Genomic DNA, 24,811 nt, shown 5'->3' on the forward strand with positions numbered 1-24,811 from the left:
TGTGACCCCACAGCTCTCAGAGCTCTGAGACCCAGCATCTGGCTTAGGATGCCCTTCATGTCTGGGCTACTGGACACAGTTACCTTCCACACAGGTCTGCATTCCACAAACACACTCTATTTGAGAGCTGGGCGGGGTGGGTCTGAATTTCTTCCCATATCTGCCTGTGCCAATTATGGGCACTCCGCCCCTCTGCATCTCCCCTTGTAGTTTGAAGAGAATATCATAGACATCTGCCTGGAGCTGCTAGACAAGAGCCTGAACTTCCAGATCGACCCAGCCACAGACTGTGCCCTGCGGGCAAGCCCGGTCTACCTCAGCAGAGTGGTGTGTGCCATGGTGAGCTTGGATCTGGCTCTGGCTCTGCCCACCCAGCGTGTGTCCAGAGAGGGAGGAAGCTGTGTGTGGGGTAGGGGTGCCAACTAACAGTTGCCCCCTGCAATGGAGGGATGAAGAATCAAGAGCAGGGGCCCTCTGGCAAGGCCAATTTGGCTGAGACTGAGGACAAAAATCTGGGTAACAGGTTTTCTCAGTTGAGGTCTGAATTAGCTGGGTGTGGGCCATCACCTTGATTAATTCCAAAGTGCAATTTTTAGGGAAGGCTGAGTGTAGCTCTGGTTTGGGAAATGGTCTTGTCTTTTTGAAATTTCCTTTGCTCTGAAGGATTTTTAAGAGCACGAAAAGCTGAGCTCTTGCTTTGAAGGGGGTGGGTAGAAATAGAATATTAAACTAATTAACAGTGGAGACAAGTCAGAATGACTGGCTTCCCACCCCACCCCTTCCCTAGCAGGTCTGGAAAGTCCCACGTAAAATGAGATCAAGGAGTCTGCTGTGTCTCGGGCCCACAAACCTTGTGAGGAAGCCCACACATTACATCTTGCTGAGGAAAAGGATGCTTTTAATGTGTCTGCATATGGTTTCTCTTCAGATCAACAGCAATGATGACAACGGGGTGCTCAATGGAAACTGGAGTGAGAATTACTTAGACGGGGTCAACCCTGCGGAGTGGACAGGAAGTGTGGCCATTCTGAAACAGTGGCATGCCGCAGGCTGCCAGCCAGTGCGCTACGGGCAGTGCTGGGTCTTTGCTGCCATCATGTGCACAGGTAGGGAGCGGAAAGGGCCCCATGGAGAAAACCCAAAGTCTTCTGGCCCATGTCATGGCCCTCTGAACCATTCTTGTTCCAGCCTTGCACAAGTCCCACCAGGGAATATTTCAAAGGAAGTCGTTTCTGTAGAACTGTCTCATCACTGGCTTCAGGCTTCATGTGTCTGGGCTTAAAGAGTGGTTCTGAGGATGAAATTGCACCCTTCCCCACTCTTCTCTTCCTTTGGTTTTGGACAGCCTAAGAGCCTGGCTAGAAATTGTCTGGTTCCAGACAGGAATGAGATGAAAGGTCAAGTAATTAGAAAACTTACAAACTGATTATTGTCCTTTCTGAGCCTGGAGAGTGATCTTGACCTGGAAGAGAAATGTGCATCACAGTGGTGGTGTGGGCCCCATAGGGTCAGAGCAAGATGGCGGCTGAAGTAAAATGACCTTGAATTTGGAGTTGTCTCATGTTCAGCAGGTCTAGAGGCCTGACTCAGTCAAGAGAGATAGGGAATGAAGGAAAATGGGAGATCAGTTCTTCAGATAGGAAGTATATGTTACACTAGTAGAAGAAAATCTAAAAATTATGTATGGGAGGTGGGGGTGTCTGGATGGCTCAGTTAATCAGACATCCGACTCTTGATTTCAGCTCAGGTCATGATCCCGGGGTCATGAGATGGCTCTGGCCTTGAGAGATGGCTCTGTGCCCAGCAGGGAGTCTGTTTGAGATTCTCTCCCTCTCCTTCTGCCACCAACACTCCCCACACCCTGCTTGGGCTCCCATACTTGCTCTCTCTCTCTCTCAAATAAAAAATAAATAAATCTTTTTTAAAATTAAAAAATAAAATAAATAAAAATATGTAATGGAGAAGGAAAGCCGATGGAAGTTGATTAGTAGGTGGCAAGAGGAGTAAGCAGAAGGAAGTGGGGAGTGGTGAATCTTGAGGCAACTGATACCTGGAAATGAGTCACATATTAGACATAGCAGGAGGAAGCCTTCTGCCTCACCCAGGGCCCAACCTGCTACTGGTCCTGACCCTCACCCTGTCCTCCGTGCCTAGACTAGCTCTCATCCTCTAGGCATGCATATCTGTGTACCTGACTTGGGTCATGGTCAGGAAACTCTTACTATTGTTAGCTGGGAAAAGAGGCCAAATAACTACTTTTGCTCAGAGCACCCTCTATTCCAACCCAGGAATGTTAGTGTTCCTCGAGGGCTCAGGCCTTTCATGTTAATATTCCCTATATGACAGGGGTGCCTAGGTGGCATAGTTGGTTAAGCATCCGACTCTTGGTTTCAGTTCAGGTCATGATCTCAGGGTCATGAGATGGAGCCCCGCATCAGGCTCTGTGCTCACAGTGGTGTCTGCTTAAGATTCTCTCTCTCTCTCACTCTCCTTTCTCCCCTCCCCACTGTGTTCTCAGTCCCTCTCTAAAATAAATACATAAATCTTAAAAACAACAACAACGAAGTTCCCTGCATGGCAAAACCTGGTGCAGTCTGTGTGCTTATGTGTGCTAAGCCCATCTCTGGACTCTTGGGGAAGCCTAGGGACACCCCCGCGCCTTGATGCTGGGGAGCAAGTGCCAGGCCTCTGGCCAAGGGTACAAGGAAGTTTTTGCAAACACCCACAGAGAATGACTTCATGGGTTGATGAGGAAGAAGTCCTGAGCTCTTCCTCCTCTGCCATTGCAGAGCCGCACCTTGACTCGGAGGCTTCTATTGCTCAGGGACAGGAAACCAGAAATTCAATAGCTTTGATACCGGGGAGCCACAGAGATATGGGTGAACTGGGGTGTCTGAGTCATCCAGGGAGCAGACACAGGACTGGCAGGCAGAGGATGGATTACTCTTGGGCATGATGGAGAGGGAACTTTCCTCCGCATGGAAAAACCTAGAGGGGAATGGGCTGGGTGTGTGTGTGTGAGGACAGAGAGGACTAGGGCTTTGGGTGTGGTTGTCTGGAACTGGGTGATGAGAGGGGTGGAGCCAGTAAATGGAGATTATGCAAGGAGAGCAAGCCAATTAAAATGTTTTTGAGAATCATGGCCCCTTAGTGACCTGGGAAGCAAAGGGTTGGGCAAAGTGGGTCAAATGTGACTTGATCCAATTGTAGCTCAAGCAGCAGCAGCCTTCCCCAAAAGGGCCCCTGTGGGGTATATTAATAAGTGCATCTGTTTGAAAAATTGATTTTTTTCATTCAGCCACACTTATTGAGTCCTTATTCTATACTAGGTATGGTGCTTTAAGTACTCTTGGATACAAAGTTGAGTAAGACCTAGCCTTTATCAAATCCCAGGACTTAACAAATTCCTTAGCTCAATATAGCTGCCAAAGCACATTTGTTGTTAGTATTGTTATTTCACACTCACAATAACTGTCATTTATTGGGGACCTCTTTAGTGCCAGGCATCGTGCTAAAATCTTGACAACCTAAATGGTGAGGCATGTGGACTCTGGAGGCAGGCTGCTTGGGTTCAAATATCAGCACTACCATCAGTTGGCTGAATAGCTTTGGGCAAGTCACTTAACTTGGGTCCCAGACTTATAATGGAGAAAGTAATAGTACCTACCTCATAGGGTTATTGGAAGAACTGAGGGAATACATATATGAAGAGTGCTAAGAATAAACAGGGCCGGGAATGTTTAGCAAGTACAGCTAGGATCACCTTGTGGGATCCCCCCAAATGACCTTAGGAGGTAGGATCTACCATCATCATCTCCACTTTGCGGATGAGTAAACTGAGCAGCAGGGCGGGTCTCATACCCAGGTCTGGCACGCTGTGACCACTAGGCTATACTGATGCATAAACCTCACTAACAACTGCTATTTGCCCAGCATCCTCTGGACTTCAGGCATATGCTGGGTACTCTGGGTACTTTCACTCAGGACCACCTGCGAGGTAGCATCATCTACAGATGAGAAAAGTGACTCTTGTGTCTGACTCAGAAATGCATTCTTCCCTCTGCAGCACTGCCTCTGTTCAGAACGGCCTTTTTAAACATCAATATTTTAACTTCAACTTCCTAATGAAAAAAAATCACCAAAAGGAAAATTTGCTTGCATCAAAGATACATTTTCAATTTTTTGAGCAGGTTTTTACTTTGACACTCATTTAGGTGGCTGTTATTTTAGGAATTTCAGACAAATCTCTGGCCTACCTTCTCTGCACTCCGGGCTGGCCACCCACAGCTCTTAGTCATCAGGCTTTTCCTTTTCTGGCCATCTACTCCCTGTGACAGGGAACCTGGAGAGAGTTCCAGCAGGCCCACCCCTACCCCCACCCCCATTTGTCAGGGTTCTAAGTCTGGTTCCCAGTATCATCCATCCCCCCTGCAGTTCCCAGAGTTGGGGTGGGGGTTCCCTTTGTCACTATGTCTCCCTCTCTCTTGCCACTCTCTATGTGGTCTGTCTTTTGTTATGCAGAAGCTGTTCAGTCAGCCCTCAGTTCTTCTTCAAAAGGAAGTGTTCGATAAATAGGTATAGATTTGGTGTGTGTGGAGGAGGTTAAGTTCAGGGTCTTCCTTGGTCGCCATCTTAGACCAGAACTCCTGAATTGTACATTTTACAAGGGGGAATTTCATGTTATATGAATTATATCTCAATAAAATTGGGGTTTTGTTTTTGTTTTAAAGCTAAACATCCTAGGAAGGTGCCTTGTCTGTTCCTGCCCACAGCTGCAAGGGGCAGGAGCGGCAACGACTTGGAAGACATGAACTCTGACTGTGAGCAGGTCTATGGAGTATGATTCCCCTCCTCTGTAGACACCTGGGCCCAAGAGCCATGGTGGGAAGGGTGGTGGAAAATGACGAGGCTGTGTTGCTCGGGACTGGGCCCTCCTCTCTGCATCCAAAACTACCCCATCTGTATATTTTTTGTATATTGGGTCCCTACTCTTGTCTTGTCTTGTATATAGGATTCTCTGCTTAATACTTTATTGAACACACCCAGGCTAGATGTCCACCTAAGATTTCTTCTCACTCAGTTGTGTAGTGGCCTCTATAAAGTACCTCATTGTCTTCATTTGAATACAACTGTTATTCTCATTGTTTTTATTGAGCCTTTAGCTCTTACAAAAAGAACCTCAGCCAAGGTCCTGGTGTATTATTTTGCTTCATCCTTTGGCTCAAACACAAATCTACTATTATTCTCCATTGATTTATGAGACATCTTGGGTTGTATGGAATGTTCCCTTACCAGGTTGTGGGTTAATATATGGCTAGCACCTAGAAAAATGCCTGGCACTTGGTTAGCTTTACATAAATGTTAGCTATTATATTTAGTCTGATACTGTTTTAATCTCAGCCTCTTGGACTCCAGAGGTCTTGCTGGGTCTCATTCACAAAGTGTTTCTGGTCATCTCCTAAAATTCAGTTCACCATAATTTCAATCACTTTTTTTTTTTTACATTATTTCCTTTCTTTGTTCCTTGGAGGGTTTAGGATTAAATGAATCATATTCCTCATTTCATAATATTTATCATAACAGATCTGCTCATGTCCCTTTTTATTTTATTTTATTTTATTTATTTTTTTAAATGTTTCCAGAATCTCATCACAGCTCACTATCTTCCTTGCCACCATCCTGGTTCAAACCAACAACCCATCTCATTTCAACTATTGCTTCATGCCCCTTTTTAAAAAACTAACTAATTGGGGCACCTGAGTAGTTCAGTGGGTTAAAGCCTCTGCCTTCAGCTCAGGTCATGGTCCCAGGGTCCTAGTATCGAGCCCCGCATTGGGCTCTCTGCTCAGCAGGGAGCCTGCTTCCCCCTCCCTCTCTCTGCCTGCCTCTCTGCCTTCTTGTGATCTCTATCAAATAAATAAATAAAAATCTTTAAAAAAACCTAACTAATTGGTTTTCCCTCACTTTTGTCTTATAACCTATTCCTATTCATCTCCCCCCATAAGAGGGAAACATTTTGATGTATTTAATATGTAACATTGTCTCTGAAAGTGCTCTTACAGGAGGAAAAATATATTGTTATAGTGCAATATATTGTCCAATATGTTTTTTGTTTTATATATTGTATTTTTCATCTTTAGAAGTTCCATTGGATCTTCTTTCTATCTTCCATTTCTCTTCTTATGTTCATGTTTTCTTTTACCTCCTCTTGAGCATATTTGTAATATTTAAAATAGCTGCTTTAAGGTCCTTGTCAGCTCATCCTATCATCTCTGTCATTTCTAGATCTAGTTCTATTGATTGACATTTTCCTGGTTATGAGTCGTATTTTCCTGCTTCTTTACATGCTTGGTAATTTTATTAAGTAGACATTATTTGTTATTATTTTTTTGAGAGAGAGAGAGTGTGTGTGTGTGAGGAGGGGAGGGATAGAGGGAGAAAGAGAGAGAATCTTAAGCAGGATCTATGCTCAGTGTGGAGCTTGACTGGGGCTTGATCTCACAACTCTGAGATCATGACCTACATTGAAATCAAGAGTCGGACTCTTACCCAACTGAGCCCCCAGGTGCCCCTATAGTAGACATTTTTTAGAGCAGTTTTGGAATTCATTGCCATTGCAGATAGTGAAGAACAGTTCTAATATGACCTTGTGAAGGTATAGCTGAAAAATCAAGACAATATATCCTTCTGGGCTTAAGGAACAATTAAAGGCATAGGAGGGGAAGGTACTTTTCCCATATGGAAGATTTATGTGTCCAGGAAAAAATTAAAAGATGCTAAATATCATCATATTTAGATGCAGTCCCTTCAACTCTATTAGCTGAAGCTTTGACTATATTCTTCAGTATAAACCGTGGAAGGGTGGCAGCAAAGTTGACCAAATTATTTCAACAAATTGAACTGGAATTTACACTGATTTATCTTTTATTTTTTTTTAAGATTTTATTTTCTTATTTGTCAGAAATCATGAGTAGGCAGAGAGAGAGGAGAAAGCAGGCTCCCCGCTAAGCAGAGAGCCCAATGTGGGGCTCAATCCCAGGGCAGAGATCATGACCTGAGCCAAAGGCAGAGGCTTAACCCACTTAGCCACCCAGGTGCCTCACTGATTTCTCTTTTAAATGAGAGTCACATTTCCACATGAGGAGGTAATAGGGGAGCAGGGGACGGAAAAGAACTTGTGAGAAGCTACATGGCCAGTCCTGAAACAGACTCCATGGTTTTTGGTTTTTTTTTTTAAGATTTTACTTATTTATTTGACAAAGATCACAAGTAGGCAAAGAGGCAGAGAGAGAGAGAGAGAGAGGAGGAAGCAGGCTCCCTGCCGAGCAGAGAGCTTGATTCGGGGCTTGATCCCAGGACCCTGGGATCATGACCCGAGCCGAAGGCAAAGGCTTTAACCCACTGAGCCACCCAGGCGCCCCCAGCCTCCATGTTCTGATACACCATTGGGATGTACCAGTCGAAAATGAGCTACACTCCTTGAGGACAGGGATGTCTTTCATTTCTGTGTATGCATCTAACCCATTGCCTGGTTAATCTCAGGGGCCTGACATGTATCACTGAATGAGTGCTGAATGGCTGAATGAAGAGACATAGTAATTCATGCTGGCAGTGTGGTGTGGTGTATCCCTTGGGAAATCTGCAGCCTTCTCCCGATTCTGATATCGTGCCCACCTTTGTCTAAGCATCACTGTGTGTGCGTGCAAGCATGTGCACACACACAAAAACACACACCTCCCTTTTATGAGGGACTCAGCTCCCAAAAAATTATCACCGTAAGAGTCACCTGAATCTCATGTCAAACTGTGAGTCACTAGGACTGACAGTCTGCGGAAACCTTTTCGACAGGTTAAAGACAACTCATGTCAGCACAAATTTAATGATCATCTACTTTATGCCCAACATTATGCTGGAAACAAAGAAATGCAAGAAAAGTGTCCTCTGAGAGTCCTACTCCAGGGGGATGTGTGATCTGGCTGACAAGATCGACAAATGCAGGAAATCCCAGAGAGCTCCATCCATTGATAAAATATGTAGCAGTGACTGGGATTAAGTGAGAGCATGGGAAGGGAGGTTAGTGTGGTGTGAAGTAGGCAGTGAAAACTCACAGAGAAAGATGCACTGAGAATGAGCTGTTGCCTGGATGCTTGGTGAAGTTGCAGCAGTGTGGCCTGTTGCTAGAAGCATGGGGATGCTTTGAGATCAGAGAAACATGGGCTTAAATCCTGCCCCGGCTCTCCTCTTTCTGCCATGTGACCTCAACCTCTCTAAGCTTCAGGTTTCTCCTCTTTAAAGTGGGGATAACTCCAGGATTGTGGAGATAGTTTAATGAGATCATGCCTGTGCAGTGCCTGGCACTGTAATGATGGTGATGCCTTCAGCTGGCAAGGAAGACAAGCAAAACTGGGGGTGTGTTTAGAAGCAGCGAGGTCCCTACACTGTTGGTGGGAATGCAAGCTCGTGCAGTCACTCTGGAAAACAGCATAGAGTTTCCTCAGAAAGTTGAAAATAGAGCTACCCTATGACCCAGCAATTCCAGTACTGGGTATTTACACTAAGGATACAAATGTAGTGATCCAAAGGGGCATGTGCACCCGAATATTTATAGCAGCAATGCCCACAATAGCCAAACTATAGAAAGAGCCTAGATGTCCATAAACAGATGAATGGATAAAGAAAATGTGTTATATATATACAATGGAAAACTATGCAGCCATCCAAAAATCTTGCCTTTTGCAACAACATGGATGGAATTAGAGGATATTATGCTAAGCAAAAGTCAATCAGAGAAAGACAATTATCATATGATCTCGCTGAAATGAGGAGTTTGAGAAACAAGACAGAGGATCATAGGGGAAGGAAAGGGAAAAATGAAACAAGATGAAACTGGAGAGGGAGAGAAACCGTAAGAGACTCTTAATGTCAGGAAACAAACTGAGGGTTGCTGGAGGGGAGGGGGGGTGAGCGGGATGGGGTGGCTGGGTGATGGACTCTGGGGATGGTATGTGATATGGGGAGTCCTGTGAATTGTGTAAGACTGATTAATCACAGACCTATACCCCTGAAATAAGTAATACATTGTATGTTAATAAGTTATCAATGGAAAAAAAAAAAAAAAGCAGCAGCAATGAGGTCTCCATACAGGCCCAAGATTCAAATTCGGAAGTTGTGGGCACACAGGGAGAGACAAGTCCATGACAGAGGATGAGCTTTTTGTGGGAGGACAGAGCAGGCAGGACAAAGGGAGCAAGAACCCAGGAAAATATGAGTGTACAGCCTCATGCAGTTCTGGGCGCTGTTAGCTCCTTTAGTGTGATGTGGAAGCTAAAGGAGGCCTCAATCCCCTCACTCACTCACTCTTCACCCTAAACATTGTTTAGAATGTTAACAACCATTCTTGCCCCATGTGGCCTCACTGGGACAGGCTGTTGTCCCCCATCCCAGGCCTCTCATAAGCCAGGGGTGGGAACAGATGAGGGCAAATCCATCACCACTCCAAAGCTTACAGTCAAGCTTACTCAAAGCGTGGTGCACAGTCATTACGATAGCGCTGAGTGTCAAGTCAGAAATCACCAGAAAGGGGAAGAGAGTCCTGGGATACTCATTCACCTGTCTAGCAACAATGCACCAAATCAAAACAGGTCTGGCTCTGTGTTGTTAATAGCTGTATAATGGTAAAGATGGATATTACACAAACTCTGCCCTTAGGAGGGCCTACTTGCAAACAAATCATTACAAGCCGTGTGCTATATCTACTAGAGAACTTCAGAATGCTGTGAGAATAATGACCTGTGTTCAGGTGGGAAAGGTCAGTCTGGCCTTGTTAAGCAGGAGTTGACACCACCACCAACATTCCAACTGGCTGTTTGTGATCAGTCAGGGTGAATTTCGGAGGCTTGCTTCCTGCTCTCCCCGCCCACCCTCCTTGGTGCCTCCTCTGAGTATCCTTTTACCCACCCTCCTGACTGTAATCTTAGCAGAAATGTGTTCTGTGCAATGGTCCTGAGTCATCTGATGCTCTCACCTTCCTCCTGTCTCATGTTCCTTTAGTGGCAGCTTTTCCAAACTTCTCCCTCTCCTATGAGGCTGTCCTTTGTTACCTCCACTCACAATTCACCTATCAGCCCTGCTCCCTCCCTGCCCTCATTCCTTGGCCCTGCACAGACCTGCCACTCCAAGAGAGCACCAGTTTCCCCTTTGGGCTTCTTTCCTCACTGTTCCAAGGTATATCCAGAGATGTGTCCCCACCCTGACCTGGAGAGGCTTCATGCCAATATTTGATCACATAGGAAAATGCTTGATATGTTTAATAAGGTGAAAATACTAGAGCACTGAACTGTGTGCATAATACTGGGAGACAGGCTCAGAATTGAGCACGAGCTCAGCAGTATAATCAGGATTTGAGTGACAGGTCTGTAACTGCCTAGCTGTGTGACTTTGGTCGAGGTTGCTAACTTTTCTTAGCCTCTGAGTCTTAATCTTTAACATGGGGATAATAATAGCAGCTTCTGTGTAGAGTTGTCCTGAGGGTAACTTAGCAACATGCCCGGCACATGTGATTATTATTGAATCATTATTATTATTACTATGTTACTACTACTACTACTACTACTACTACTATTATTATTATTATTATTGAATGGGGTGGACCACCAATGCTGGACTTGAAGGGAGAGGGCCCCCAGAACATTGGTGGTAGAATATCGCTGCACTTAAAGAGTACCGAAGAGGGGAAATATGGGGACAAAGCAAAAGAAGTTGGCTGGCAAAGGGAAGAGATGTCTCCTCATGAATAAAAACAAGGTTGTACCTCTTTCCTAGAATTTCTCTATTGGGTACAAATTCTCACTTTTCTAAGCATTTGTTACACAGTTTCCTTCCTTTTCTGCCTTCCTTTGTGAGGCTTTCCTTGATAAGCTTCCAAGACACCCATGGAAAAGGAATCCAAACCACAGACCTCTTTTCAAAGAATTTGATGGTCTGAGTCAAAATCCTAGCTATTTGGCTTGAAGATGGAGATTCAAGGCCAAAAGGGAAGTGAGACCGAGTCAGGCCACTGAGTCTTGCCAAAGGAGGTGTTCCTGGCCCCTCCTGCTTGCAGGCAGGAGAACTCACAACTTGCTTGGCCTTGGCAGTGCTTGTCTGAGCAACCAGAAGCTTAAACTTTGCCCAGAGTTTCTTCAATGAGCCCCAGAGAGGAGCTCAGGAAGGTGGGAAGAGAGGTTGGCAATATCACCAACCCATAGCCCCAACAGCTCCTTACAGGTCCTGGGAGTGCCAAATGAGTGGCTTCCCTGGGCCCAAAGAATCCATAGGATTCCTGAATCCACAGCCCACAGGAGATTTTTGTTTTCTCTTTCTGCAGTAATGAGGTGCCTGGGGATCCCTACCCGTGTGATCACCAATTTTGACTCTGGCCACGATACAGATGGAAACCTGATCATAGATGAGTATTATGACAGCACGGGCAGGATCTTGGAGAATAAGAAGAAGGACAGTGTCTGGTGAGAAACAACCTCCCCATCTCTTTCTGGGGCAAACCCCTCCAGGAGAGAGTGGGGCAGGACTGCACCCATGAGCCTGCTGCCCTCTCATGGCCCCTCCACATTCACCAGTCCCAGGGCTCTGTATCCCCAACTTGAAGGCTGAGCCTCAGCTGAACACAAAACTGATTCTGCGTTTAGAATCTTCACATCACAAGAGTTTTCTGCCTGGGTGACATTTCCCTCTGTCATCTCTTTGTCAGCAGCACATACAGGGCCATGAGGCTCTGAGGGCCCTGAGGATCTTTTGAAGGGAGTGAGAGAGAGATTTTAACCTCAGTTAGTTTGGGAAGTCTTCACTCTCTATTCCCAGAAGAAAACTCTTTTCTGAGCAAGCTGAGGCTCACACGAGGAAGAGCTGCCATCACTCAACCATGGAGGTCTGATGGCCTCGGGGGCACTAAATCTGTCTTTCTTTTTTTTTTTTTTTAAAGATTTTATTTATTTATTTGACAGAGAGAAATCACAAGTAGATGGAGAGGCAGGCAGAGAGAGAGAGGGAAGCAGGCTCCCTACTGAGCAGAGAGCCCGATGTGGGACTCGATCCCAGGACCCTGAGATCATGACCTGAGCCGAAGGCAGCGGCTTAACCACTGAGCCACCCAGGCGCCCCTAAATCTGTCTTTCTGTTTAGCAGTCCATTTGCCCTCCGCCCCCTATCTTGCTCTGGAAAGAACACAAGCACTACAAACTCTCCTTTAGTGTCATTTGACATTGACTCCTCCGGCTTTTCCTTTAGGAATTTTCACGTGTGGAATGAGTGCTGGATGGCCCGAAAGGATCTCCCTCCTGGATATGGAGGCTGGCAGGTGCTGGATGCCACACCTCAGGAGACAAGCAATGGTGAGGCTGTTCAGAAGGTGGAACCCACTCCCACAGAATCCGCCCTTGCCCCTGCCTGACCCTGCGGCAACCAACCATTGTGGCTCTTCTGTTCTCCTCAGGCCTCTACTGCTGCGGCCCTGCCTCCGTCAGAGCCATCAAAGAGGGAGAGGTGGAACTGAACTATGACACAGCGTTTGCCTTTTCCATGGTGAATGCTGACTGCATGTCCTGGCTTGTCTACGGAGGGAAGGAACAGAAGATTCACCGGGACACGAATACTGTTGGCAATTTTATCAGCACCAAGAGCATTCAAAGTGACGAGCGAGATGACATTACGGAGAACTACAAATACATAGAAGGTATGACGGAGCCGGCCCCCACCAGAGACCAAGTCCTGGGGACACCTTCCCTAGGGAACCTCCCAGCAGCTGGGGAACCAGATGGAATCTGAAGGACAGAACCTGGGTCCACTGTCTCCTCAGTTTTAGGATCCCAACTGAGATGTTCCCACTGCCTCACTTCCTTGTGCCCACCGCCACCCCACCCCCCCAAATCCCCACAGGCCAGTGAGCATTCTCCACAAGATGTTCACACTGACTGTAGGGCCACTGACAGGCATCCCACCAATAGCCTTTCTGAAAAGTTAGCCTCTGTCTCAAGATGGGAGGGGATTTAGTAAACACTATCCTATTAGTTAATTTAATGAATTTCATTTAACATATTGCCTAATTAACTTTGCTTAATTGAGTATTTGGAGGACAATCCAGACCACCAACCAGCACCAAGGCTAACATAAGGCCGAATGTTTACTCTGGACACCTACCTCCTGCAGAGGTTGGATCTGAGACATGGGAGACCTGACAGGGGCTTCTTACTCAAGTCAGCAGGGGCGAATAGGCACCCTATTAGTCAGGCGTGAACTTATTCTCAAGATCTGAGAAACACCAACCACTAGGTTCAACCCCCAGGGAGCCAAGGGAAAATATAGTGTTTGAGGACCAGAAGCTGAGTGAGGAGCAAGAGTGAATCAGGAAAATGGGGGAATGGCGGGTAGCTGAGCAGTGGCTGGGAGTGCTGGCAAGTAGAATTAATCTGTGGTTTGTCTAAGTGAGCTTTTGGGACCCACAGAGAAGCTCCAGAATCTGAGCCTAAGAAGGGGTTTTACACAGCAAGAGGTAAGCACTGAACACAGCCCAGCTGGCTATTTGCCATCCCCTTCACCTCCATCCACTCGGGGGTTATCTTGGTTGGGGGACCCAGAACAGGTCCTGAGGCAAGGACTCAAGTACAAGTGGTTGATCTGTGAGACCATCCAGCAAATATTGGCAGGAAGGAGAGTGAACAAGTGAGACAGGGGAGGGGAGAAAGCCAACACAGGGTGCCTCCTCAAGCTGGGTGGGCTTTGGCAGCATTTGCTAGAGGTCCACGGGGCTCCACTGTATTCTTGGGGGTTTGCAGCTACATTCCTGTGGGCCTGAGGGTGCTGCTCAGTTGGGTAGTATTTGATCTCCTCCCACTTAGCCTGATGGCATCTGGGGGAAGAGCAGACCACAGGTGAGCTAAATCTAATTCACATCACTCTTGCTGAAGTAGATGCCTTGAGATCCTCTTTTGCCTGGAACTAGGCTTAGAAAGTGCCTCTGCCTGGGGAGAATGTGGAGACGCACTGAAGGGGTGGGACAGACACTGGGGTCAGTGAGTGCTACGTGAATATAGCTGCTAGGATTATTAGGGAAGCTCCGGTGAGTATTGCTGCATATCCTGGCCACAGTACCACCTACAACTGAAGTCAGGCTTCTCTGGAAATTCAGCTTGCTTGAATTTTACTTTACTTTATTTTCTCTGCTTGAATTTTACTTTACTTTATTTTCTCTTCTCTTCTTTCCTTCCTTTCTTCCTTCTTTCTTTTCTCTCTTTCTTTCTTTCTTTTTGTCTTCCTCATTTTTGGGCCTTTATCTTTTACATGGGGAAGTCAGAATAGAATCTAATGACCATGAGCACAGATTTTTGTGTTGGGCAGATTTGGTTTCCACCTGGATTCTGCCCCTTCCATGTTGTGGGACTTGGACAAGTGACGGGACCTCTCTGAGCCCCATTTTACTCAACTGTATATGGATTATATTGTTGTTGGTGGTGAGGATGTGTAGAAAGGGGAATCCTTGTGCACTGTTGTTAGGAATGCAAGGTGGTGCAGCCACTGTGGCAAACAGTATGGCGGTTCCTCAAAAAATTAAATATAGAGCTACCATTTGACCCAGCAATTGCACATTTGAGTATTTGTCTGAAGAAAACTAAAACACTAACTTTAACCTGAAAAGATATGTGCACCCCCATATTCACTGCAGCATTATTCAGAATAGCTAAGCTATGGAAATAGCCCAAGTGTCCACTGAGGGATGAATGGATAAACAAAATGTGATACACATACACATATCACATTTTGTGATATGTGTATGTATATATGTATACATACATATATATACACATATACATACATACACATACATGATGGAATATTTTTCAATCACAAAACAACAATGAAATCTTGCCGTTTACAACAATATGGATGGACCTTGAGGGCATTGTGCTAAGTGAAATGAGACAAAGACAAATACTGTATGATTTCCTCTCTTATATGTGGAATCTAAAAAAAAGAAAAGAAAAGAAACCAAGTTCATGGATACAGAATACAGATTGGTGGTTACCAGAGGTGGGGGTGGGAAGGGAGAAATGGGTAAAGTAGGAAAAATAAACAATTAAGTAAAACAATGCTAGTGATTTAAAGAATAATAGTTCTAGGCCTTCCATGGCACCAAAGAGAAGGTCCAGAAGGCCTTCCCTTTCTCCAGTGGGGAGCATTGGGCTCCTGCTCAGTGGGGAGCCTTCTTCTCCCTATGCCCCACCCCCCACAGTGTGTTCTCTCTCTCTCTTTCTCTCAAGAAAATAAATAAAATCTTAAAAAAAAAAAGAAAAGAAAAAGAAAAGAAAGCACCTGATGAATAGGAGGGAATGTCTGTTGTTGGAAATGAGGGTTTTAACAGCTCTGCAATGTTTGGCCAAGGCTTACCTCCCTGAGGAGGACAGCTGATACTGTCTCTGCCCTTCCAGGTTCTCCCCAGGAGAGGCAGGTGTTCCTGAAAGCTCTTCAGAAGCTGAAGGCTGGAAGGTCTGAAGACCCCCACCAAGCAGACTCACAATATTCCACACCTGAGCCACGGAGTGGGGACGGCCTTCGGGGCCTGCATACACCTTCCCTTCGGCCTAGTGATGTTGTCCAGGTCTCCTTGAAATTCCAGCTGCTTGACCCTCCCCACATGGGCCAGGACATACGCTTTGTCCTGCTGGCCCTCAACATGTCACTCCAGTTCAAGGACCTCAAAGTGAACCTGAGTGCCCAGTCCCTCCTGCATGATGGCAGCCCCCTGCCGCCCTTTTGGCAGGACACAGCCTTCATCACACTCTCTCCTGAAGAAGGTATGGGCTCTAGGTCTGGGCATGGGGACAGTCTGGGTACACAGAGTGGGCTATGGAAATACCAGTGGAGACAAGCCAGATGCCACAGTTCTGGGGACAGATCTCTGTGACACCAGTATTAATTTTCCCTTTGGTGCAGATTCCTTCCACCCCCTTCCCTCTTTTCTCTTGCTCCTCCTTCCTTCCCTTTACTACTTCAAGGAAGAAAGCCTGGTTTAGTAGGGGAAGCCTGAGCTTTGGAGGCATACAGAACTTGGTTAGACCCTCAGCTCCTCCATTTACCAGGAGAATGACCCTGCGGAAACCATTTTGCCTCTCTTAACCTCAACCTCTCCAACTGAAAACCTAGAACCTGCTTCACTGGGGCTTAGTACATGTTGGTCCCCTCTTCCCCAAAGAAGGATCCCCCAGATCCAACCCAGGCCTAGTTGATTTTCCCAACTACTTTCACCTCATCTTTTTGTTTTCTCCCTAGCAAAGACCCACTCCTGTAGAATTCCGTATTCCCAGTATAGCCAGTACCTGTCAACAGACAAGCTGATCCGCATCAGTGCCCTGGGTGAAGAGAAGAGCAGTCCGGAAAAGATCCTGGTGGACAAGATCATCACCTTAGCCTATCCAGGCATCATAATTAATGTAAGTGGCCTGGGGGCTCCTGGCAATCTGCACTCCTAGGGAGTGCAGCCCTCTGAGAGTCTGTTCAGGAAAGCAGCCCCTCTTTTCCACTGCCTCTTCTGGTGTCTCCAAATACCTTCCTCCCGGAAACATGAGATTCATCTGAAAACACTGGACAAGGTATCCATCCTCTTGCACCACCCAAGTTCTTACGGGTGGACCTTGAGCACGTGCCATGGAGAGGAAGGGAAGAGATCCTTCTCTTGTGCCACCTCCCACTGCTGGCCTTCCCCAGGGTCAACATGAGAACTATGGGCTCAAATGGGAAGAACCTGAATGGAGAGAAAAGCACTGCCTGAGGTCAGCTCAGGTTTGATTTGCCATTTCTTGGCTGTGCATTCTTGGACAAGTCCCTGAGCCTCTGCTTCTTGAACTGTCAGATGAGAAGATTAGCTGGCTTTTGAGGACAATGCCTGCTGTGACACTCTGTGATCCTCTGAGTGGGAAGACTTCATGGGTCCGAGGCTCTTCAGTGCTGCCTCCCTGAGGCCAAGCAGCCTCCTAGATCCTGCCAAGCGAGCCTGTGGTGCCCCCTGGTGGGGTGCATCTGGCAAATCAAGCCACTGGAGTCTTATTCTAGGGAGTGTTTCCAAAAGGGCCTCCAGGTTTCCTGAGACTATTTCCATCTCTCTACATCCTTGAATGTTCCATTGCTCTTCACTCACACACTGGGGTGAAAAGAAATTAGCCCTTTATGTCATGAGGGAGAAAAGGGATGGAGCAGAGTTGCTGTAAGGAAGTGCTAAAGAAGATTCTGTGCACTCAAATTATGCATGAGAATCTTGGATGAGATCTTCGGAGCAGAGGAAACATCACTAGAGATCCCAATTTACCTGATTTTTCCATATGCTGGGTTGAAGGATATAAAATACTTCATACAAACATCTATGGACGGATAAATGAAGCACAGTTTTACTTAACAATATCTCGTGTGGTATACACTGATATTTTCTTCTATTTCGTTTTTTAAAAAAACATTAATGACAACCTGTCAAGCTGGCTTTAAGCCATAGCTGAAAAAACATGGGCCACAGAAGTCCAGCTCTTCAGGAAACAGATCTGAAGAGCAAGGCCCTCTGTAAACGTTTGTTGAATTAGGGAATGAGATTAATCTTCTGCTCCCTTCTTCTCCTCTGGATCTCCCTGTTTAGGTTTTAGGAGCTGCCGTTGTGAACCAGCCACTCTCCATCCAGGTGCTGTTTTCAAACCCCCTCTCAGAGTACGTGGAAGACTGTGTGCTGACTATGGAAGGAAGTGGGCTCTTCAAGAAACAGCAGAGAGTCCTGTGAGTGCTGGCTGTACGTGGTCTTTGCCCCCATCTTATCTTGGGGTTCTCACTAGCCTTCTTTCTGGTGACAGGCACTGGGGCCAGTCTCTAAAAACTCCAGAAAGGAAAACCGTGGTTGCTGAGTGGAAAAGAGCTCTGGAGTTCTCACAATGCCTATGGTCTTCTAACATTCTCTTTTCTCTGCTACAGCATTGGAGTCCTCAAACCTCAACACAGGGCCAGCATCACTCTGGAGACTGTCCCCTTCAAGAGTGGCCAAAGGCAGATCCAAGCAAATCTGAGGAGCAACAAGTTTAAGGACATCAAGGGTTACAAGAATGTTTATGTAGACTTGATGTTATAAATTCTAGAACAGTAAGCCGGATGCATGGATTTTGAGCAAGCTCAAATGCAAGCTGTGCTACTCCCCACCACAACAGAGGCTTTACAGGGCTCCAAAGGAAGCAGCAGAGGAGAGATGGATAATCCCCTGAGCCATTTGCACAGCTCCCCAGGACTCTGATAGGAGTGCAGGGACTCTATGGTGTCCAATCCAGAAGTGTGAGATAGCACAGAGGTCTGAGAACACTGGCTGGACTTGGTCATGACTTACTGCCCTCCCCCTCCAAACTGGCTGAGAAGCTAACTGTCATTTTGTCATTGCAGTGGCTACTGCCCTAGTCCTAATAAACTTCAGTCTTTGTTCTCACCCCCTTTGCACCCATGGAGTCATCACTTGCCCTGCAGCAGCCCCCACCTGGATGCTGGGAGTGTTCTACTGTTGCAATGCCCGAGTCCATTCCCGGGTGAATCACTGGGTGCCCACTATATGCCAGGCACTGTTCTGAGTGTAGCATAGAAGACAGTAAACAAAGCAAAGGCTCTGTCCCCATGGAGTTTACATTCTATTGATGGTGGAGGGGGGATACAGACAATCGACATGTCAACAGGTAAGTAAGGTATCTACAGATGATGTGTCAGTCATGATCTGGATAGGGAAACCAAAAGCCCTCTAAGAGTTTCTACATACCACCTACTCTCTTCATATCTTGGGGGGAGAAAGCCTATGAGATCTCTCACTTGGCCTTCCTTTGAATCCCTTTCCATATCACATCGAAGATGTCCCCCAATCTTAACAGTTCCAGCCTCTTGGCTCAAAGTCTGCCAGGACCTTGTGGTGCTGGGTGGACCTGGAATGACCATGGTTCCAGAGAAAAAGCTGGCTGACCAATGCAGTGAAGCAGATTTCTTGGTAAGAAATGAAGTACTCTCAGAACTTTCTATTGGCTGTAGCTGTGTATATGCTCCTTCTGGACACAAAGCAACTCCAATCATTACCTCGTCCCAGAGGCACCACTTTCTCAGGGTAAGTGCCAGGTTCTTGATGGGGAAAGCATGAAGCGTCTGCCCTCCAGGGACTAGCTCCAGGACTGAGACAGTTATGTTGGGCATATATTAAATGCACACACGAAATAAATACTTCAATCATATATAAACAAATGAGTAAGTGTAACTGATCAGAGGGAGAGAAGAGGGTGTGGTGAGAATTACTTAGCGGGTTGAGGTCTTCTTCAAGAGTAAGCTGAGAACCAGGAGAACCTGGACAGCAGGGATTGGGAAATAATATATAATTATTTCATTCTGTAACTGTTGCCTAACAGTTGTGAAAATTGATTTCAGGAAAACATTGTGGATGGGAACACCTTACAAAGACAGGGGCCTCTGAAGTACTTGGAACATTTCAACTACTACACCCTCAGACTCTTTTACGAATCTTGATTTTAACACTACATTAATTAACTCTTTCACTTGGCAAATATTCAGAGTTTCTACTAGGGGCTAGGCCCTGAGCTAGGCACTGAGGACAAAAGAAGGACCAGGGCCTGCCCTCAAGGAGCTCAAGTCTAAGCATGTGGAGGATGAAAAATGAACAGGAGGTTAAAGACAGAGTGATGAGAACTACTGTTGGAGTGAGCGTAGGGTGTTGTGGGAGCATGAGGAGGTACAGCTTGTCTAATCTTAGGACTGTGAATCAAGGAAGGATTCCTAGAGGGAGTGGCATTTAAGCTAAAAGACCAGGAGCTAGCCAAATAGACTCAGGGTCAAAGGGGATGGGGCGGAGTAAAGCAGTCAGGAATTGCAATCCGTCAGATAGCCAGAGATCAGATCTGGAAGAGATAAGAAGCAGAAAAAATAAGGCTAGAGACAAGAGATGATAAGTTTCAGGCAGGCAGTCTATTTAGACAGTGATCACCTGCAGGTATCTGTTTCCTGTAAGTCTTGGATCACAGTCATGCCTGCAGTGTCAGTGCTTAGAGCAGATTTTGTTTTGCAGAGCTGAGCAGACTTCATGTGATTTAAGAAGCATGTAAAGGGCAAATAGTTCTCTACCCTAGTCTGTCATAGGAGCTTACAATTCCAACCAGAGTCATTCCTCTGAGTTAATAAAGCTGTCCCTCAATGTCAAGGTTGTCTTTCAACTCTTCATTTAACATTTATTGAGAATCTATGTGTTGAATATTCTAGGCCCAAGTGATACAGCAGTAAACAAAGCAAACAAGGCAAAGGATTTGAATAGATATTTCTCCAAAGATGATAGACAAATAGCCACAAAGCAGACAAAAAGATGCTCAATATCACTAATCATGAGAAAATTCCAAGTCAAAACTACACTGAAACATTAAAAGTAACTGCCACACAATTCTGTAATTCCACTGCTGGAATTAAACAAAACAAAAACATAAGTTCAGAAATATCTATGCACCCTTATGTTTACTGCAGCATTAGTTACGATAGCCAAGATATGGAAGTAATGCAAGGGTCCATCCATAGGTGAATGGATAAAGAAGATGTTACACACACACACACACACACACACACACACAGGAATATTATTCAGCAAAACAAAACAACAGTGAGATGTTCCCACTTGTGACAACATGGATGGACCTAGAGAGGATTATGCCAAGTGAAATAGGTCAGATAGAGAAAGACATTCCTACACGATCTCACTTTCATGCAGAATCTAAGAAAAAATAGACAAAGCAGACAGACTCATAAATAGAACAAATGGATGGCTGGCAGAGGGTAAGAGAGTGGAGAAATGGGTAAAATGGGTGAAGAGGAGTGGGAGATACAGGCTTTCAGTTATGGAATGAATAGGTCATGGGAATAAAAGGTACAGCATAGGGAATACAGTCAATGGTACTATAATAGTATTATATGGTGACGGAAGGTAGCTACACTTGTGGTGATCATAGAATAACGTAAAGACTTGTCCAATCCCAGGCGCCTGGTTCAATAGGTTAAGCATCTGCCTTCAGCTCAGATCATGATGTCAGGGTCCTGGGATTGAGTCCTACATCTGGCTCCCTGCTCAGCAAGGAGCCTGCTTCTCCCTCTCCCTCTGCCTCCCCCTGCTTGTGCTCTCTCTCTCTTTCTCTCTGTCAAATAAATAAATGAAATTAAAAAAAAAAAAAGGCGTCCATAAGTCAAGCAGAGAGAGTCAATTATCATATGGTTTCACTTAGTTGTGGAGCATAACAAATAACATGGAGGACATAGGGAGATGGGGAGAAGGAGGTTGAGGGAAATTGGAAGGGGAGATGAACTATGAGAGACCATGGACTCTGAAAAACAATCTGATGGTTTTGAAGGGGCGGGGGGGTGGGACGTTGGAGGAGCCTGGTGGTGGGTGTTACGGAGGGCACGTATTGCATGGAGCACTGGGTGTGGTACATAAACAATGAATTCTGTTACACTGAAAAGAAATAAAAAAAAAAAGACTTGTTCAATCCCTATACTGTACTGAACTAATGTAACACTGTGTGTCAACTATACTTCAAAAAAAGTCCTATGCTGAGATATTACCTTACACCCATGAGGATGGCTATCTAAAAAAAAACAAATACAAAAACAAAAACAAAAACAGAAAATAACAGGTATTGGTGGGAATGTGGAGAAGTTAGAACTCTTGTGTGTTGTTTGTAGGCTTGTAAAATGGGGCAACCACTTTGGAAAACAGTATGGCAGTACCTCAAAAAGTTTAAAATACAACTACCATATGATCCAGCAATTCCACTTCTGGGTATAGATCCAAAAGAACTGAAAGCAGCATTTCAAAGACATATTTGCCCACCATGTCCATAGCACTATTCACAATAGCCAGGAGGTAGAAACAACCCGAAAGTCCATCGTTGAAAGAATGGATAATCAAAATTCAGTATATACATACAATAGGGTACAATGTAGCCTTAAAAGGAAGAGAATCCTGCCACAGCTACAACAAGGGATGAACCTTGAGGACATGATGCTACATGAAATAAGCCAGCCATAAAGGGATAAATACTGTATGATTCCACTTCTATGAAGTATCTAAATTAGTTAAATTAATGATATAGAAAGTAGAATGATGGTTACCAAAGCCTGAGACAAGGGAGCAGGGTGAGGGGATTGTAGCTGAATTAGTACAGAGTTTCAGTTCTGCAAGATGAAAAGATTCTCGATCGAGTTATCTTTCACAACAATGTAAACATACTTAACACTACTGAATTGTACACTTAAAAATGGTTAAGATGATAGGGGTGCCTGGGTGGCTCAGTCAGTTAAGTGTCCAACTCTTGATTTCAGCTCAGGCCATAATCTCAGGGTTGTGAGATTGAGCCCTACTTTGGGCTCCACATTGGGTGTGAAATGTGCTTAAGATTTTCTCTCTCCCTCTCCCTCTGCCCCCTACCCATGATCTGTTTGAGCACATGTTTTCTCTCCTTCTCTTTAAAAAAAAAAAATGGTTAAAATGGTAAGTTTATGGTATGTATTTTCTACCACAGAATTTTTTCTATGCTGTTCCAACATTTATAACCTTATTAGATAAATAATAATGATAACAATAGCATCCATAACAATGTCAACAGGAATAAAAATCTTCATTGATTGAGTGCCTAAAAGCAAACAAGTAAGACCGGGTTTCAGTCTTCTTAAGTGTTGGTCTATTTCCTATTACCTTTACTCTTGCGGAACAGTCCTCCAGTGATCCCAACTGAAAACTGGGGTATTTATTGGGGCCCTTCATTCCTCATGGCTGTGGAACTCCAATTTTTATTCTCCAGTAATGTGAGATTGTCAGAAGATCTGCTCAGATTCTCAGGCTGTCATCTGCCAATTGTGAATCAGCAAATGTCCTAAAGGGAAAAGTGACACGCTGTTAGGCCCACCTTGCTCTGCTTCTCTTCTCCCTGAGATCTTGATCCCTCAAATCTGTGCTGCCCTGATGCTTTCAGGCAGAGCTTTGAAATATTTTACTCAGCTTTTCTGGTTACTGTCAACAAGCGTGATAGGATCAAGCTAGTCTGCTCTATCTAGAAGCAGAATTCCTTAAGAGATATATTTTTAAAGATGTTATTTATTTATTTGACAGACAGAGATCACAAGTAGGCACAGAAGCAGGCAAAGAGAGGGGGAAGCAGGCTCCCTGCTGAGCAGAGAGCCCCACACGAGACTCGATCCCAGGACTCTGAGATCATGACCTGAGCCGAAAGCAGAGGCTTTAATCCACTGAGCCACCCAGGCGCCCCTTGCTTATTCCATTTAACAATGTAGTTTGGAGATTGTTCCCTATCAGTTTACGCAGAGCTACTTCATTCTTTTTCACATTAACAGAGTTTTCTATTGAACACACATCCTGTAATAGGTCTACCTAGTACCTTATTTATGAATGTTTATGTAGCTTCTGGTATTTTGCTATTTTAACTACAGTAAAATATTTAAGTATATCCATTGTACTATACTATGGATAGTATACAATGGATATACTTTATAAATTTCATGTTACATGTTTGATTATTTGCATTAGAATATCTAGAAGTGAAATGGCTGAGTCAAAAGCAGAGGGATTTAAGTTTTGGGTAAATATTACTTAACTTTCCTTAGAAAGCTATACCAACTTAGGGGCACCTGGGTGGCTCAGTTGGTTAAGTGTCTACCTTTGTGTCAGGTCATGATTCCAGGGTCCTGGGAATCCCTGCTCGGCAGGGAGTCTATTTCTCCCTCTCTCTCTGCCCCTCCGCCCACTCATTCTCTCTCTCTCTCTTTCTCTCTCTCTCTCAGATAAATAAATAAAATCTTTAAAAAAAAAAAAAAGGAAAGAAAGCTATTTCAACTTACATTACTACCAGTACTTTTAGAGAGTAACTCCCTAGCCATCATTAACTCAGAAAGTTGACAAACTACTCTATCTTTGCAAGTCTGATAGGTGAAAGAAATAATATCCCAGGGTAGTTTAATTTTGCATTTCTATTAAATGAGGCTGGACATGTTCTCATGTATTTAAGAGACACTTGAATTTTCTTTTCTGTCATATCCTTCACCTTTTTTTCTATTGATTTGTTGTTCTTTACTTATTGATTTGCAGATACCATTTACATTAAGGAAAGTAAAAATTTGTGTTATGAGTTCTAAACATTTCTCCCAATTTGTTGTACATCTTTTTTTTTAAAGTTTTTAAAATTTATTTTCAGCATAACAGTATTCATTGTTTTTGTACCACACCCAGTGCTCCATGCAATCCGTGCCCTCTATAATACCCACCACCTGGTACCCCGACCTCCCACCCCCCGCCCCTTCAAAACCCTCAGATTGTTTTTCAAAGTTGTATATCTTCTAACTTTATGGAATTTTCCAAGTAAAAAAATTTCAAGGAATAAAAATTATCTATTTTTTCTTTACGGCCTCTAAGGTTTGTGTTATATTTTAAAAAGCCTTCTCCACGCTGACTTAACAGTAAGTCTGTTATCTTTTCTTCTAGTATTTTTAGGATTTAATTTTTTACATTTAGAGTTTTGATCCATCTGGAATTCATTTTGGTGTATGGTGAAAGATAGGAAACCAATTTTACTCTGCAAGCTCGTTGTCCCCAAACCATTTATTACTAAATCCTTATCTTCCCCATTGATTCAAAGTGCCACATTTAGCCCATATTTAATGTGTTTATTTTGGTCAATGTACTTTTTCAAATGTAGTGATATCGTAC

The 24,811-nt window shown here is 44.7% G+C and overlaps 2 protein-coding genes across 2 annotated transcripts in view; one reads left to right on the forward strand and one right to left on the reverse strand.

Moving 5' to 3' along the window:
• Window positions 1-18,480, forward strand: part of TGM5 (transglutaminase 5) — a 32,797-nt gene extending 14,317 nt beyond the window's left edge. The window contains exons 5-13 of the mRNA XM_044231334.1: window positions 211-339; window positions 929-1,106; window positions 11,366-11,504; window positions 12,283-12,386; window positions 12,488-12,727; window positions 15,477-15,842; window positions 16,318-16,478; window positions 17,669-17,802; window positions 17,995-18,480. Coding sequence (XP_044087269.1) covers window positions 211-339; window positions 929-1,106; window positions 11,366-11,504; window positions 12,283-12,386; window positions 12,488-12,727; window positions 15,477-15,842; window positions 16,318-16,478; window positions 17,669-17,802; window positions 17,995-18,148 — 1,605 coding nt within the window. The 3' untranslated portion in view covers window positions 18,149-18,480. The remainder of the gene's footprint in view (window positions 1-210; window positions 340-928; window positions 1,107-11,365; window positions 11,505-12,282; window positions 12,387-12,487; window positions 12,728-15,476; window positions 15,843-16,317; window positions 16,479-17,668; window positions 17,803-17,994) is intronic.
• Window positions 18,481-22,903: 4,423 nt separating this feature from the next.
• CCNDBP1 (cyclin D1 binding protein 1) overlaps window positions 22,904-24,811 on the reverse strand; it is a 34,812-nt gene continuing 32,904 nt past the window's right edge. The window contains exon 12 of the mRNA XM_044231342.1: window positions 22,904-22,964. Within this exon, the coding sequence (XP_044087277.1) occupies window positions 22,919-22,964 (46 nt within the window). The 3' untranslated portion in view covers window positions 22,904-22,918. The remainder of the gene's footprint in view (window positions 22,965-24,811) is intronic.

The sequence above is a fragment of the Neovison vison genome, chromosome 13 (assembly GCF_020171115.1).
Source record: "Neovison vison isolate M4711 chromosome 13, ASM_NN_V1, whole genome shotgun sequence".
In the NCBI taxonomy this organism is placed as follows: Eukaryota; Metazoa; Chordata; class Mammalia; order Carnivora; family Mustelidae; genus Neogale; species Neogale vison.